Source organism: Lottia gigantea (assembly GCF_000327385.1).
Source record: "Lottia gigantea unplaced genomic scaffold LOTGIsca_3, whole genome shotgun sequence".
Classification (NCBI taxonomy): Eukaryota; Metazoa; Mollusca; class Gastropoda; family Lottiidae; genus Lottia; species Lottia gigantea.
Window position 1 is genome coordinate 3,584,812 of NW_008708986.1, and position 17,327 is coordinate 3,602,138.

The 17,327-nt window shown below is 33.2% G+C and overlaps 1 protein-coding gene across 1 annotated transcript; it reads right to left on the reverse strand.

The window, feature by feature from the left end:
- Positions 1 to 3,048: 3,048 nt before the first annotated feature.
- On the reverse strand, positions 3,049 to 7,098 carry LOTGIDRAFT_228625 (hypothetical protein; the record flags this gene model as incomplete). The annotated part of the gene is made up of 3 exons (XM_009057250.1): positions 3,049 to 4,214; positions 5,233 to 5,881; positions 7,069 to 7,098. 3 exons carry the CDS (start codon positions 7,096 to 7,098, stop codon positions 3,655 to 3,657), a joined length of 1,239 nt encoding a protein of 412 aa, XP_009055498.1. The 3' UTR covers positions 3,049 to 3,654.
- Positions 7,099 to 17,327: the final 10,229 nt, after the last annotated feature.

The following is a 17,327-nucleotide window of genomic DNA, read 5'->3' on the forward strand; positions in this document are numbered from 1 at the left end:
ACAAATAGAAGTCAATGGTGGCATAAAAAAGCATGAAAATATCTTTGCAAACGTAATAATTAAAGCAATAGATAGAAACAAAGGAACATCATTTGAGAGTGATCTTACATAGTTAAAAAATAATCTGACATAATCATAATACATGTATAGCATTTCTGAAAAGTAATAAGGGTAAACATTAGAAGAGTTATATCTGTACCAATCTGTGTATTAAAAGCTGTATTTATAGTCAGAAATCAATGAATAGTATATATCTATTCTGTTCTGAATGAAGATATAGTCACGTTTTTAGGCTCATGAGATAAGAGTATTGAAGATATATTTACTATTATCATTGATTCCATTGGTACTATACATGCCTATACATGGCCTACATGTTATATGAAATCCGGAACTGCACCTTTTTAAGTGGCTAAGACAAATGTGCACACAATAAAATCTATTTGCCACGTTTTCCCTTCAGCACGAAGTAAATTCCGCCGTAAGAAACTTAGCTTACAGCATGAAACCTTGGATTGCAGGCAAATGTCACGATATTCTTCATGAAATATGTTTTCACTAAATAGAAAATTTAGCCATTGCTGATTTGATGAAAAAGGTGGGTTAGGTTATAATTCTGTATAATTTGCGCATGCTTGAGCCACATCTACTGAACACTTTAAAAACAAAACGTGTGGAACTTACAAATACAGGGTACTTAACAGAATTAATTGTACATCAAAATACTCAGCAAATAGCTAGCATATTGCACACATTGGCGTTTCTACCGGAGAACCTGGAGGAGGGGTGCAAAGATGCTGGCCCGGCTTTGCTCCCCCCTCCTCCCACTTTCAATTACTTTACATGGTGAAGGAATGGTTTGCACCACGCCCACCTCCACCGAGTAAAAGCAATGTAAACTCTCATTTCTTTGGCCCATGTCAAAATTTTACCATATCAACTATTTTATGTAGTCTGACACTGTCAACGCGATTAAAAAGAAACGAATTACCGGCATAGAAAGTATGTCTCATGAACGCGAAGTTTCTGTAGGAAAACAATTTGCCTTAACAAACTGCAAATTATGAACTATGGGAAATAACTCCACGAAACATTTATATATCAACTAACACTGCTTGGAAATTATTTTGTGATGGAATACGAATGTGTCAACTCTTAATTCTTTTCAAATATTGTAGTAGATTAACCTTCATCATATTAATGTTTAATTATAAATCTCATATAGAGATTAACTATCACCTGAAATGGAAGACGGGGTATTATCGCTAATTAAGCTTGGTTGTTGATTAGAGGGATTTGGCTATAGTTTTAATTACTATGCTGGGTTGCCACAAACAAACTGTTTGTTAGCTCTGTATTTGATTATAGATACAGCGTCCTAGAATACGCTATATAACCCAGCCTCTGCCATATTCTTCAATTAACAACTGAAGCAATACAAGTTATATTATCTAAACCCTGTCTTCTATCATTTCAAGGTGAGGTTCAGTTTATATATATTTATTATATTATATGAGAGCATTGGTAGTCACAGCCTGATAGGGAATCTATAAAAGCAATTAATCAAACGTTATTATACTTTGAGCCTTAGATTCCATACTTGCCTGTTGACTGCCCCAACTGGTGCAACGCGGTGGATAATCTATAAAAGTGACTATTCAATTATATTAAATTGAGCCTTAGATTATCTACCAAGGCTGCACCAGGACTCAATGCGTTAACTCACAAGTGCACACGATAATGTTGGAGTCGTGCCCTAAGAATATTGGCAAGTAGTGCCTCTCGACATTACAAGCGAGTAAACTCTCTCCAAACAATGTTATATTAGTTAATTATTATATTTATGACATTTTATATAAACACCCCCAACTTATATTATATATTATGTATGCATTGAGTATTGAATATTTATATTGAATTTATGTTAATTCTTCATAATTATCACTTGTATTTTAATGTTTAGTTTTATAACATATTATTATTATTATTATCATGTAATTAATTAACAACTGAAGCAATACAAGTTATATTATCTAAACCCTGTCTTCTATCATTTCAAGCAACAACCGTAACATGATAACAGGAGTATATAAGAGCTTAGAAAGAGCATATAAAGGCTTAGCGGTAAAACAAATAAATAAGACGGAAACGACAACTGTTATAATATCAATTTTTCCTTGAAAATTTCCGTTCTTCAGATGTTTCCCCGTATTGAAAGACAGATTGTCGGTTTAGTAAGAATATACATGAATCTGTGTATTCAAACAAGCATTATGATTATTTCGTAGGTCTAAAAAATGTTTTTGCACAAATTTATGAACTAAACACCAAAATCTAGAGAAATTTGTCCTTAACTTGTATGAATGTATAACTTAAAAAATCCTGCCGTTAAGTTTTGAACACCAAAGCCATTCAAAAGGTTTACGTAGACTTTTTAATTCCGTTATGTAGGTGTACGGATTTAAGCCAAATAAAGGCCTATTGTAAAGAAATATGTCTCTAAGTATAGATGTTACAATTTGTATACTGCCCTTAATTTAATCATAATAATTCTGGTGGACATGTCCCTTTGCTTGAATAGACTACTTTTCTTAAAACGAAAATGTAGTCAAAATGTAAAATGTGTGAAGGAATATTCATTTTGTGCTTCATTTATGGATTACAAGCTACTTGTTGGCATATTTGGTCAACCCATTCATTAATCAACATTTTCAGTATCTCATTATGAATCAGAGATAGTAAAATGCCTTCAGGCCAAGCAATATCTGGAAAGCATTGTGACGAAAGTGAAATGCACCCCACAATATTAAACAAGACACTGAATGACCATATGTATACATATGGGTGAGGACATTGAAGCACGAGCAAGTTTCGTGGTAACTCCTTAGAAGTATGAAAATATCCAATTTTAGAAACTTTTAAGTCGAGATGATACCGATAAGGTCAAAACAAACAAAAACTTGACTCTCGTATGTTATCAGATTATAGCCTTTCGTAGCTGCATACACATCTCTACCATCCCTCCCATACAGGAAAATTGAAACAATTGGGAAAGTATTATCTTTATTATTTGCAGCCAGAAGAATTCTGAAATAGGGTTTGATTGAAGTGGGTTTGACATCTGCACATCTTAAAAATGCGGAAATGTGATATGATGCTTTAAACAAGGGAATGTCAAGTGCTCGTGATCTTTTCTTCTTTGCAGTCAAGTAATAATCCAATATGAAATATGACAGAATGGTAGGCTTAAGACATTGGAGTATTTACAATTTTTTGAGGAGGGCAATCATTTTTTCGTTTTTACTTGACACTGATCCGGGTTGTCGTTATCGTCCTCATTTGTAGTCTGAATGAAGATAGAAACTGAGTGATGTCCCTTACCCAAGAACAACATTGTACCATTCATCCTTACTTCACCTTTTGTCTTCCCGCACCTGACATGTGTATCTATGCTGTTGCGTTGGCGGAAACAGGATTAGGTTACTATTGATAGCTAGCATGAACACAATATTTGGAGTCAATAAATCTGTTGCTAAATGTATTATATTATGATTGCGTAACTTATGATTGCTGGCTTGAAATAATAACTCGCGTAATATTTGTTGGTGTTAATAAATCTGATTGGTCATTCATTGAAAACACTAAATGTTATCACTACCATTGTCCGTTATTTTTCAATTCCTGAATGTAATTCAGTAAAACTTGAAACTTCAACAAATTGACACCGATACCATAATGGTTACCATCGAAACTCATGACACCGTTCGTCATATCATAAGTATTAAATTGTGGGATATTCAAAGGTGATAATATATCGTTCATTTTAGAGATGAATTCCTTGACTTTTGCTTTAGATTGAACTTCTATATTTCCATTTTTCAAAATACCAGGTTGGTGAGGGGTTGCCCATAATAATTTGGGCCACTGAGTCTTTTTACTCAATTGATAAATTGGGGTGATAAGCTTAGATTTAATATTGGTCGTATTAAAACTATCATGGAGGCCAACACCAAATAAGAATAAACTTCTTGACTTATTATACATCCGATTCTGAATGAAATTTGTAGCTTGCGACCCAAAGGCACTAGAATAAAAGTAACGGAATAGGAGATTAACTTTCCCACCACAAATATCGGAAGTTTTCCATTGGTCTAAATGATTTCGGCATACTTTTTCTGTGAACATATACATTCCAGTGCATTGGTCATAGATATCTAAAAAGAAACAAAATGCAACTGTTAAACAACAAAGATAGTTTGCATACCATTTTAATTTTTTTTTCGATTTAATAAGTGTAGTCCGCCCAGGTGAAATCTTGATCGCTGAGTTTATATTTTGAATCGGACTCAGGTCATTTTATGCAAAGTTAGTTCGTGCGTTTCTTAAATATCCCCTTTCATAATTTTGCCATTATTGCAAGCCTATTTCTAATTTTTTGTCAAGATTAGGAATTTAACGTCTGAAATTGCATCGTTTCAGATTTTGTAAGATGTTAAAAGATTTACAGGGGCGGAAAAAGATATTTCTAAAATTCTAGTCGTTTAGTAAGCAGTGGCAGTCAATCGGATGTTGATAAACTGTAATGGTAATTTGACTTGCATAAACATTTCGGTAGACTGACATCGTGTTGTAGTCAACATTTTCACCAATGATAGCCAAAACAAACGCCATGGTTCGGTCCTGTTCCTGGCCCTGTTCTGGACGCGTTGATAACGCAATGGAATCGCGAAGATCGTTATACATGAGTAGTAGCATCTCCATAAACGCAAGCCTGCGCAGTATACGCGTTGCAAAGGCGTTGCATAAAGGATACAATGACAAACGGCATCATGACTCTCGAGTTTCTGAAATGATACTTATAAATATATAACAACGAATTCGTTTGACGATCTCGGTGGGTTTGCAATGTACATATTTCGCGCCGTTCGGTTTCCACCAAGTTCTCAATACGATATGGTGCAGTTTACAAGGCTGGTAACGCGATCCTATGGATATCATGCTTTTCCTGAGCGATCAGGATGGCTAGTAAAACCGATAGAGGTTGCAACTAGATTTTAGTAGGATGCCTCTATCAAGCCACATATATTAATGGGAAGTCTGAAATGGGAGCACAATATGGACGCATAGGTATGAGGTCGACTGTTTAAGACTTTTTCTCGCTTTCTCTAGTCGCCGTAACATCGTTGTGGTCATAGTCTAGTGTGACGGGGTTATAAAGGAAAATAAACTAACCTTTTTTCACATTTTGGCTCAAAGCTCCGTCCACATAATTATTTCTCAGAAACAGTAAAACAGCGGTGAAAATATGGCGTATGTATGAATCGCCGACAAAGGCTAGTGTTGCATTAGTAAGTAGATCACAAGCCTCAATATAATTAAATTGTTTTATTTGACATCGTTGGTCTTTAGAGATGAAGTCGGAGTACTCTGCGTGTATTTGTTGTCTCATATCATAACAATCCTTACATCGACATTGGTCTGGAGATCTATTTACACATTGGTTATTAAAGCAACACGGCGTATTCCCTTTCCTGTCACACAAACCACGAAACCATTGCATTTTCGAACCTGTTTTGTGAGGGAAGGACACATTACCACATTTTGAATCGTTTCTCTGCAATGTTACATTTAATCCATGTTGCTTTCTCGAATCATCCAAGAACAATTCTATATCATTGGTTTCCTTCAAACTCATTGCCTTTTGTTTCCAAACACCTTCCATCATATGTCCCAGAACATTTGGGCATTGTTGTTTTTCATTAAAGGGTTCAGTGAGAGACAAAAACATGTGTGTGTTTATGGTTAAGAAATCGGTTTTGATAGAAATAATTATCACTACAACCAGTACAGTTACTATGGCAGGTTGTACTTTGTGAGTTTTCTGAAATGAAATACGATAGTAAATCAATGAATCAATTTATATGTCGTATATATTTAGACAACTTCATTTAATATTATTATTCTGCAAGATTTTAATTTTCCCAGTTTTCTCTTCAAGGGTGGTAATCCTCTTCACATTGATCTCTCTTAGCATATGAAACTACATCTGGACAACACACATGAACGTAGTTCAAAGCGATTTTGAGTCTTTTCCTGGTCTTAATAAGTAGAAATTTGAAAAGGGACATAATTTTTCAAATAAACATTCAAATCACATATTATTCAACTTTATATATTTGCTGCAAACTACATTAGTATGTTAATTCCATTGTTTCTGTTATCACGACTTATCTCCTAGCCACTATTATCTTATCTGTGATCATAGCTTATCACCCCAGGATATAAACGGGGAATTTTACATGATGTGTTTTACTATTTCGATGGTTATATACGGCGTAACGATGTGGTCTAAATGCTGACCCAATGGCTGTCACTTGCCACTAAGATAATATTAAGACAAGATCGTGAAATCCCCCCACTTCAAGCTTACTTTCAAAATCCTAAGATACACACAGAAAGAACAAGAATCACTTCCTGTGAACCAGTAGTAAGCGGCACTACCATGTAAAAGGTTAAAAATTGCTCTTATCCTAATATTCTAATGAACACATTTTCTTCTGTAATTAAAAAAGTATCTTCGTGTCAACTTACGACATATTGGATTAATCTATTTTTTTTCTGTCCCATTTGCATTGACTTTTTGTACATGCTTGTGACTTTTCTTTTTTAAACTTATGTTGATCCTGATCATTTACTAAAATATAAATAAAACAATAATTTTAACAGATTTAAACCAATATTATATACCCAAACAAATATTATGGTCGATTGGCAACTCAACTCTTTTTATCTATGACCTTATGTGCATGTCCGTCAGTGTCCACTTCTTGTTAGGAATTGTCAATGGAAAATAGTCTTACATACACGGATTGGTTAGTTTTATAGCTAAACCCCACTGTGCCTCGTATAATATGTATGCATGTTCAAACGTCGTAGAATATCCACATAATTATGGTATACATAATATTCTTGACGGAAATCATCACGGAATACTAGTGTAAGAATTTAGTAAGGAGTACCCAGCACAAACTCAATAATATTGTCTTGTGTTTGTGATTTGGAACTTACAGTAGTTTTCGAAATATTAAATTCCTGCATACTGACACATATTTTGGGGCAAAAATGTAATCAAATTATATTTTTTTTAATTTGTTAGAATATAAAGTGGGGGTACAAATAGCCGTGCACCCCACAACTATGTGAATTACGAGAATTACTTGTGCTATAACAAGATATTTGTATAATAAACATTTACAAACGAAAATGTCCTTTAACATGTACCCTGTAATTTAACTAAACATATGTTTATTTCCATTACCAGAGATTGTAAAAACACACTCGTTTTAGCCTATTATTTAACAAGCTATCATGGCCAAAATTTTATTAGTAACAAGACCAAATTAATTTTTAGCGAATAAGATATATCTTTAAAACAGGCTGAAATAATCCAGTGGTCTGATAATTACAAACCTGAAACTATGAGTTAAAAACAAATTTCTAATGATTTATCATATATTCCTTCATTTCACGGTTATTAATCCATTGTGCACTATTTAACAATGAGAGAAAATATAGACATGTACATACAACTTACATGAAATAAAAAAAAAACACACATACCATCAAAAACCAGTTTTATTTTCTAATCCGCCAAAGCGCGTGGTTAAATCAGACATAAGCTTGATATTTAAAGGATCAAATATTGACACGCCCACTATACCTTTAAGATAACAAGCTAACTTTCCTAGATCAAACTTATTTATGCAATGGAAGTCTCCGATTAACAATTTATCAAGTTTTTGATCAATATATTATATTTTTGTTCATCAATTCTACATTAAAAATCAACTAGATTTATTCATGCAGGTCCGAATACGTATTATAATTATCTAGAAAAAATAGTATAATATAGCATAATTATCCATATAACCCCCGATAGCTATTTAGATTTATATAAGATTTACCGATTTTTTTAATCTGACATTTATCAAGATACATCAAAGCCATACCATATCTCGACACTTGATAAATATTATCTTATCCAGAACCGATTTATGATATTTTTACACTAAAATAAATTCATTGTCTTGGTTCTTTTGTTATTAATCTTTATACATATAATTGCACTTCTTCCGACCATATTTATATTTGAATATTTCAATAAGTAAATATTTTAATTGTATGTGCTCTATACATCTATTGTAGAGTGATATAGAAATATTGAAACAGATCCTATATTTCATACATCAACCATGTTATTTGCCAACCGATCAGTCCACTCGTCCAGAGATAATCACGTACCAAACCAGCAACAGAAGGGACCACCAACTACTTGATACCATTGGATACTTTACAATAAAACCCTAATAGATATTTCATCCGTTCATGACTCTCTTAGGTGACACATGCTTTTATCATCCTGAATCAAATTGGCCATGGAGAGAATATATTCATCAGTTGAATTACCTGGTGTCATAACTAAACATCATAATCCCTGTATGATAATCCTATTAAACAAAGTAAATATTGAGAAACGCGTAAAAATATTTTCAAGCATTTTTCAATAATTGCCTGCAGTTCCGTGTATATGGATCATTACTTTGCAAAACAGAAATTCAAGAAGTAATTAGTTATGATAGTGTAAATGACATCAGTGAAACGTGTCCGATTCCAATTGTGAACAATATTTTTCAGTCAGTTAATTAATATTTTTGTCATTTATCGTCCACCTTACTCTTCTAAAGATAGCTTGCCAGGCAAGGTAATATACGCCCACAAGCAGCTTTGATTTTGAATAAAAATATTTGACAGTACAGTAAAAATTACCAGTATGAAACATTCAAACTTCAGACATACACTTCTTTTGAACTTTTTGAGGCGAAACTGAATAATATTACCAAGTTCTATAGTGTTTACAGGTAATTTACGGGGCGATATTGCAATCTTATTTTCCCAGTGTCCATCTAGTACTAATTCGTTAGCTGACCATTATGATTCAACAATCCGAAGTACTTTGGATGTACTGGCTCCTTTATCAACTAAAGCTATTTCTGATAAGCCTAGAGCACCATGGTTCACCCCTAAAGTCTCTGAAGCCAGGGAATCTGTCAGAAAAGCGGAGAGATCTCCTTCACCCACCAATCGCAACCATGTTTCCATCCAACAAAACAGGACCTCGTCGCACACTAGCAAGGTATATCTGGAGTAGGCTACACTGAAATTTATTCACAAGAATGGATTATGCCATTTGGGATTCTCTAAAGGAAAGGTGTTCTGTGGTCAGTGAGACAAACTGACTGAACAGGAATTGAAAGGCAGGATAGTCACTTCTTGGGAGCAGATACCTGGATGAGATCCGTAACAGTATCTCGAGTTGGAAAAATCTCGAGTTGGTATGCTATTTTGTTCGGGACAGTACTTGCGGTAGATTTTATTGTTGGATGACTTGTCATATTTTCAGGGCTGGACAACGACATCTTGAAGTATATAATTTTTGAAATTTGAGATCAGTTTACCAACAGCTGAGGTACTACCCGTCGAACTTTGGGAAGGTTTGGGGACACCCGATATATACGTTTTATTTATATATTGTTATAATATATTATTACATTATGTATTTTTAAAACTATTTGTATAATGTTAAGCGCGTTGATACTGTAATGTTATGCCATCATGTACATCGTAGAATGCATTATATAAGAAATAAATATTATTATTATCTATTACTTAGTTTTACGGAGTTATCAGATTATAGAAGGTTCATTTTGGTGTCAAGTTGAAACATTTGAATTAAATAAGTGAAGTTATCCTTAAAAATCGTGCCAAGCTGTAGTTTATTCCACACAGGATGTCTAAATGTCGCTAGTTCAGACTGGCTGCGTTAATGAGTAATAAGCTGGGTTCTCTGAATGCTTTGCTGATTTTTATCGATGTGCTGTCTACACCAAAGGTGACAAATACAACAACAGTTAAAGATACTAATGATGATGATACTGTGAATGATAATTAACTATATATTTTCTCGTACACATCCGGCATTCGACAGTGTATCAACTAGAAAGCCAGATGCATTTCACTGTATCTGCAGTGTTAATTCCCACAAAATTATCTTCACCATTAGTATCTATAAGTGTTGGTGCTGCATTCCAACACTTTCTACCTCGTCATGATGCTTTCACTGTCCGTGGAGGTATAAGCCGGTCATAGTCCTATTTCTTGTAGGCCATATAGGAAGTATTAACTGGTTTCTACACATAGATTCCAATAGTTTCTAGAAGTATCCAAAAGTTTATAGTAGTTTCAAATAGTTTCGACAGTTTTTAATAGTTTATAGGAGTTCACAATAGAATGGCCAAATACTTCCAATGTTTTGTATCGCGTGTGTGTTTAAAAGGTGTGTGTTCATCATGAAAGTATTTCAAGAAAAGTTTGTTTGGACTGGTATTTATTTAAATGGGCAGTTGGCAAAATTTTTTATTATCATAACCATTTGATCAGACTGAATCTGTTTTAAAAGGTTTAAATGGATCATCTGAAAGGGTTCTCTCCAATGAGAATTTAAAAAAAAATAGAATTGATTTGGTAGATTCTGACACATATTTTGGCGCAAAATCGTATAAATATCATATTTACAAATTTGTTACAAGTAAAGTGTACAATTGGGGGTACAAACCACTTTTATAGGAAGATTAATGTTGACCTTCAGTATGCTAGTATACTTTTCCTGAAAAAATCTGGAATTCACTAGACTATGACTCTCTAATGAAAATCAAGAATTATTTCGGCTTTTTCCACAAACCCTATAATTTGGACAGTGGCTTTTCTAGGAAAGAAAGCGAGTAGATGCCACAAAAAGCTCTAGAGTGTCCATAGGCAATTCTTTCTCTAAGTAAAATGACGAAAAATTTGAAGGTGGGGTAGGGGCATGCAGAAACTTTGGAGTAATTCTATCTGACTACACCTTTTATCCTTGCTTACACCGTCCCACCTTCTGTCAATAGTTATATGTAATCCTTTTTGGATCTAGTGAAATCGAAATATACTGATCATTGTGTTCTTTAAACCTTCAAATTTTATGTATTTTAATATTCATTTTCTTTACAGTCTGGTATCAAACATGAAACAAAAAACAATAAACTTGCAGCTCTAAAATATAAATGTAAAGCCAGGTTTAGATGTACAGATATGTTCTTACCTCTAAATTATTACTTCGTTTCTGATGAAACGTGACTTGTTTCAAAATTAAGCAAATACCCAACAAAAGCTTTTCTTGTTTTCTTATATCTAGTCAAACAGTAAGTTTGAGGGACAGAACGTGTTTGACCACCAGTCAAAATATTAATGTCAATATATTTCATTAAAATACATTTAGGTGTGTTATATGGGCAGATTCGCCATTTTCGGGGAGTTGATTTGTGTCTTGAATATATGTAAATATTCTTCAATTAGTACCAAAATCTCACAATCCCTTCAAAAATATCTAAAACCAGGAATTTAATATTCTTTTTCTATATATTATGTCTTTTCTATAGAGGACATAATCTCAAGAAAAGACTTTTAAATGCTAACGCCGGAAGGCTCAAATTGCGAACGGTGAACGCTATTACTGATTCTCTTAGGTTCAACCAGTCAAGTCCCTATGGTTGTTGAGCCCGTCTGATGTTGGCAGAATGTTGATGAAATGTTGAAATATAATTAGAAAATGAAATGGAGTTTTACGTCCTACTTTTCCGCGCCATGTGGGCTAATGAAGACGAACAAAGCCATACAAGGTGCAATGAGGGATATTTTGCCAGGACAGCTTCATTAGCCTGCTCTTTTTCGATTTCAAACTAGTCTCGGTTTATTTCCCATCCAAACATGTCCGCCCCTCTTACGAAATATAATTAGAGAGCTGATTGCATATTATATTATATTATATTATATTGTATATTGAACTAGGTTAAAATTTTCTCATAGCTGAAAGGTAGTAAACGAAGAAATACAAGGAAGTCGTTCACATAAAGCTTCACTAAATTCTTCAAGTGGTGTTGACATATATATATAGATAATAATTATTTATTATAGTACTTGTGATCGTTTCAGTAGTGACTCGGTGCATTTCTTTAGAAATTTGATTGTTATTTTTAGTTGTAGTATGATCTTTATACACCACTATCGTTTTAATAAGCCCGAAATTATCTTAAACAGGCCGAATTAGGACCCTCTCTTGGTTTCCGAACATAACCTTTGCCACCTTAGTTCGTTTTCAGTGAGTATCATCACCTATACTGCCCCCTCGATATTACTTCTGTGAAGTCTTCAAAGTAGAAGATGGTATATTTCAACCTTTTTGAAATATATTGCATATTATTTTACTCGATCCTTTTTCATATTAGACCATGGACTGTCTGTACTTATCGTTTCACTTTTTAAAATTCTAAGGACAAATTTCTAAAACAAATTCAAGCTAAGTGTGTTGATTTTGCAATTCTAAAGCCAAGAATTCATGTTGCCAAGTTGGAATTCTGCCAGGTTGCATGTATCCGGTGCCGAAAATATGTAACTTAAATATTCGCGCCTTTTGCTGAGAGTGTGACATGTTCACCGCTCATCTAAATATCAGACCGATGTGAAACCAATCAAATGGCGTTATTCTTATATATAACTCCGCTGGTTGACTCTTTCTAGTTCGTCGAGGTCATCTTTCTGTAAACAATCTGACCGACAGAATGAAGCTTTCATTCGAAAGACCATGCAAAAGTTATTCAATTTTCGGAAACTTGTTTGACAAGAGCCGTATCTTTTGCAAAGAATGCATTTATCATTAATCTGGAGCGCGGGGGAAGGAGAAATGCAGAAAGATGTATTTTGAGGTAACAAAAAAAAAGGAATTGGATTTCTCGTACAACATTGGTTTGTTGACATTTTTGTTTTGGTCGCTCGTTGGGAATTTTTACTAGAAAAACTGGATTACTTTTAGCTTTTGATTAATTGTAAAACTAATTTGCAGTTTTAAATAGATTGTTCTGTAAAAAGTTCACATACTGTATAGCCAAAAGTAAAGTAGAGTCAATATCGCCGTATTAAGCTTTCTTAAGGTACTTCCAAACCTTCCATTTTGGATGAAATGACCAAGTTTTTATTTTTTGACTGAACAGTCATACAAGCCATATTTTGATGTTAAAACCTTCCATAGGTTACACAATCACATGATTCTTATATAGCTGGAGTACAATATCTCGATCCTGAAATTTAAAAAAAAATAACTCATTTACTTGTAATTTGTTTCCAAATTCCTCAAAAATTCATCACATGGCAGCCATTTTTGTAAGGACTACGTTTTTCCTTCAATGTATGGTGATCTGTTTGTCCCTTCAGTATTGCAGTACGGTAGCTTACTCTTCAAACAGTAACATTATTTATTTCAACTTCAGTACTTGACAGTACAAAAAAAACCATTAAGAATAAAATTATTATGTCTCTTCACTTATTAATTTACATTTAGGACATTATATTCTGATATTAAAATTTATATTTACCATATTATGCTGAGAGGGATTTCCAATTTTGGTGTAAGTTGTTAAAAAAATCTTGACTATATGACTATATCACTACCAAATATACATCATCTACAAAACTTCTCAATTATGTTTGATCTTAAATACATCTGTCCATGTACCTTTTTGGCCTTTTAATACCTAGGGATGGATAAAAGTTTCGTGTTTATATTTCAATAGAATTATTACTATAATAGCATATACATTGCCACCTCTATTGAGAGTCAAATTGGAAATTTTGAGCAATCTTGAGACCAAATGATTGTATACATAAATCTTGCTTTGAATCACTTTTTCTAATGATCTTCTGTGTGGTCTATAAAAGCTGTAGGCCTAAAAAAGATTTGGAAGCAGAATGACAGAAATAATTTCAAAACAGGGAGAAGAAGATATGATTCCTACTTTCAGCACAACCGAAGTAAACAGTACAATAAAAAAAAGTGTTATAATACGACTATTTGGGAGGTTTTTATGAATTCCTGTTTCTTCTGGTCTGTGCTTGTGACATGCCTGTATCACCATAGAAAGTTCATGTCAGGTTATCAAACATTCATTTGTACATTTCGTAATTTGAACAAATTTATAGGGTGTAACAAATGGAAAATAAAACATAAAAATTGTTAAGAAATAAAAAAAAAAATTTTGTAAAGGACAATTTGGTCGGTATCTATGGATTGCCCGTCACGTGATATCTATTGGCAGTCCTAGGGAGCGTAATAAAAACTATCTACTTATCTTGAGTTTATAAATTATCGGCTATGGATGATACATAATCATTTTCAAACTGAACAAATTTTTGTATTAGATAAAAATCCAACCTTTGACACTTCATAAATTTATTTGCAAGTTAAACATAACAGATGTTTTCATAATGATTGACACCCTTCCCTTATCAAAAATCAACCATGTATTCTAAAAGGCGAAGGAATTTTTGATCAAACGTGCAAGACGATTTGTAAACAAAGTGCAACCCTGTTGTGTAAAAAAAGTAAATTAGAGGTAGGAAAATCGAAATTTTTCCGGAGTAATTATATGAGAGGAAAGGGCAAATAACTATCTTTTATATACAGTTGTTTTGATTTCACTTCATTAACATCATGAAAGGTGACATGCATTTTTCTGTCACTTTATCGAGTGGGGCTGGCAGCTGATGTCCGCCATTTTGTGTCCACCATGTGACAAAAATGAAAATGAAATGAATGGAGTTTTACGTCCTACTTTTCTGCACCATGTGGGCTAATGAAGACGGGCAACGCCATGCAGGGTGCGATGAGGGAAATTTTGCCAGGACAGCGGCGTTAGCCTGCTCTTTTTCGATTTCCAACTGTCGAGGGATCTTTAACGTGCACAGCCTGTAACACACGGGGCCTCGGTTTATTGTCCCATCCGAACGACTAGACGCTTTTTCCATGTCAGCCCCTCTTACCTGCATCACTGACAGGGGGAAACCGGGTTGAAAAATCCGAAGGTATTATCTCGACCTATGCCGGGATTGACCCCTGGACCCACCATGTGACAAGTCTGAAGAAAATGCTGGATAGCTCGAATCACGATGGTTAATATCAGAAAGTAAGATCGAGATTTTGTATATTTGTGTTCAAAGCTATTGATGCAATGTTTTTACTCTATGTTAGCCATTTATAAAAGAGATATTGTGTAGCTAGTAAACCTCTCATTTTGGCTTTTTTGAGTCAGAAAATTTGAGTTCATTGAGTGCATGTGGTAATTTAAAGGTGGAGTCATCAAGGTGACATCAAGTCATGTCATATCTTGAGTCAATGTATCTATGGCCCACATCCCCCATTGAAAATTTTTTTTGGTCATTTTTGGCATGTAAAAAAATGGCTGAGGTTTGGAAGTACCTTAAAATTGTGGTGTCATATTTCATTTCAAAGAAAAATTTACCAGAGGGTTAGAAGGGTTGCTCCTTATATGGTTTTTAAATACACGTGGTCTATAGGTAAAGCTTCTACCCGTTATACAAATAACAATTCATGTAATAAAGAAAGCTTTTATCAATAATATGTAGGCAATCACAAACTTTGAGTTTGATTGTAATACATCTTTGTTAAAATCAAAATGGAGAAGTATATTTATGTCAAATTACAGAAGTTAAATACATATATAGTAGTTCTGTACTCATTGTACAAAACAGAATCCATGGCTGGACTACAAATGACAGGTATTTTGTGAAACACGTATATCCAACTTGAATTGTTTTGTTCGAGTGGTATCTAGTCATCATTGATTCCAGAGAAGCAATCATGTCCCATATTTTCATTTTTCGTCCTATTTGATGCATAATGGTGTAAGTTTGTTTGCTAGGGCAGTGGCTATCAAGTCTTTGCTCGTGAATGCATTCATGGTTCTTGACTGCTTTTCCATTTAGAAAAACCAGAGAATTCCACCTACCCCTTCTCTCCCTCTGAAATTCCATTAAGGGGCACATTCTTTTGAGAACAACACTATCAAGAGGTGCATTTCTCTCTATATAACACCCCTTATCCCTCCATTTCATCTCCAATGGGAAATGTCTTTATTTTATTTTATTTATTTTGGGCAAGGCATAGACAAAATAAATTGCAACAGCCGGATTTCTTTTGTCAAATTTCGCCCGAATGTTTTTACACTTCGTTAATAGATTTTCTTCAAAATTCCCAATAATGTAACTAGTTTTTTTTAAATTAAATAATGAAATCGTATCTTTGCTCGAATATTCTATCCTATAACTGTATGTTTTTAATTGACATCGTTGCCTAATTGTATTCTCATATAATAATATTTCATAATTCATATCACTTGAGAATTGAAATCACTGTCCGAATGTCATTTCCTATATAACTATATTTTACATATTTCAAAAATTGAAATCACAGCCCGAATGTCATTTCCTATATAACTACATTTTACATATTTCAAAAATTGAAATCACTGCCAGAATTTCATTTCCTATATAACTATATTTTACATATTTCAAAAATTGAAATCACTGTCAGAATATTATTTCATATATAACTATATTTTACATATTTCAAAAATTGAAATCACTGCCAGAATGTCATTTCCAATAACTATATTTTACATATTTCAAAAAATGAAATCGCAGCCCGAATGTCATTTCCAATAACAATATTTTACATATTTCAAAAATTGAAATCACAACCCGAATGTTATTTCATATATAACTATATTTTACATATTTCAAAAATTGAAATCACTACCAGAATATCATTTCCAATAACTTTATTCTAGATATTTCAAAAAATGAAATCACAGCCCGAATATCATTTCCTATAACAATAATTTACATATTTCAAAAATTGAAATCACAGCCCGAATGTTATTTCATATATAACTATATTTTACGTATTTCAAAAATTGAAATCACTGCCCGAATATCATTTCCTATATAACTATATTTTACATATCTCAAAAATTGAAATCGCAGCCAGAATATCATTTGCAATAACAATATTTTACATATTTCAAAAATTGAAATCACAACCCGAATGTTATTTCATATATAACTATATTTTACATATTTCAAAAATTGAAATCACTGCCGGAATGTCATTTCCTATATAACTATATTTTACATATTTCAAAAATTGAAATCACAGCCCGAATGTTATTTCATATATAACTATATTTTACATATTTCAAAAATTGAAAACACTGCACGAATGTCATTTCCTATATAACTATATTTTACATATTTCAAAAATTGAAATCACAGCCCGAATATTATCTACAATAACAATATTTTACATATTTTAAAAATTGAAATCA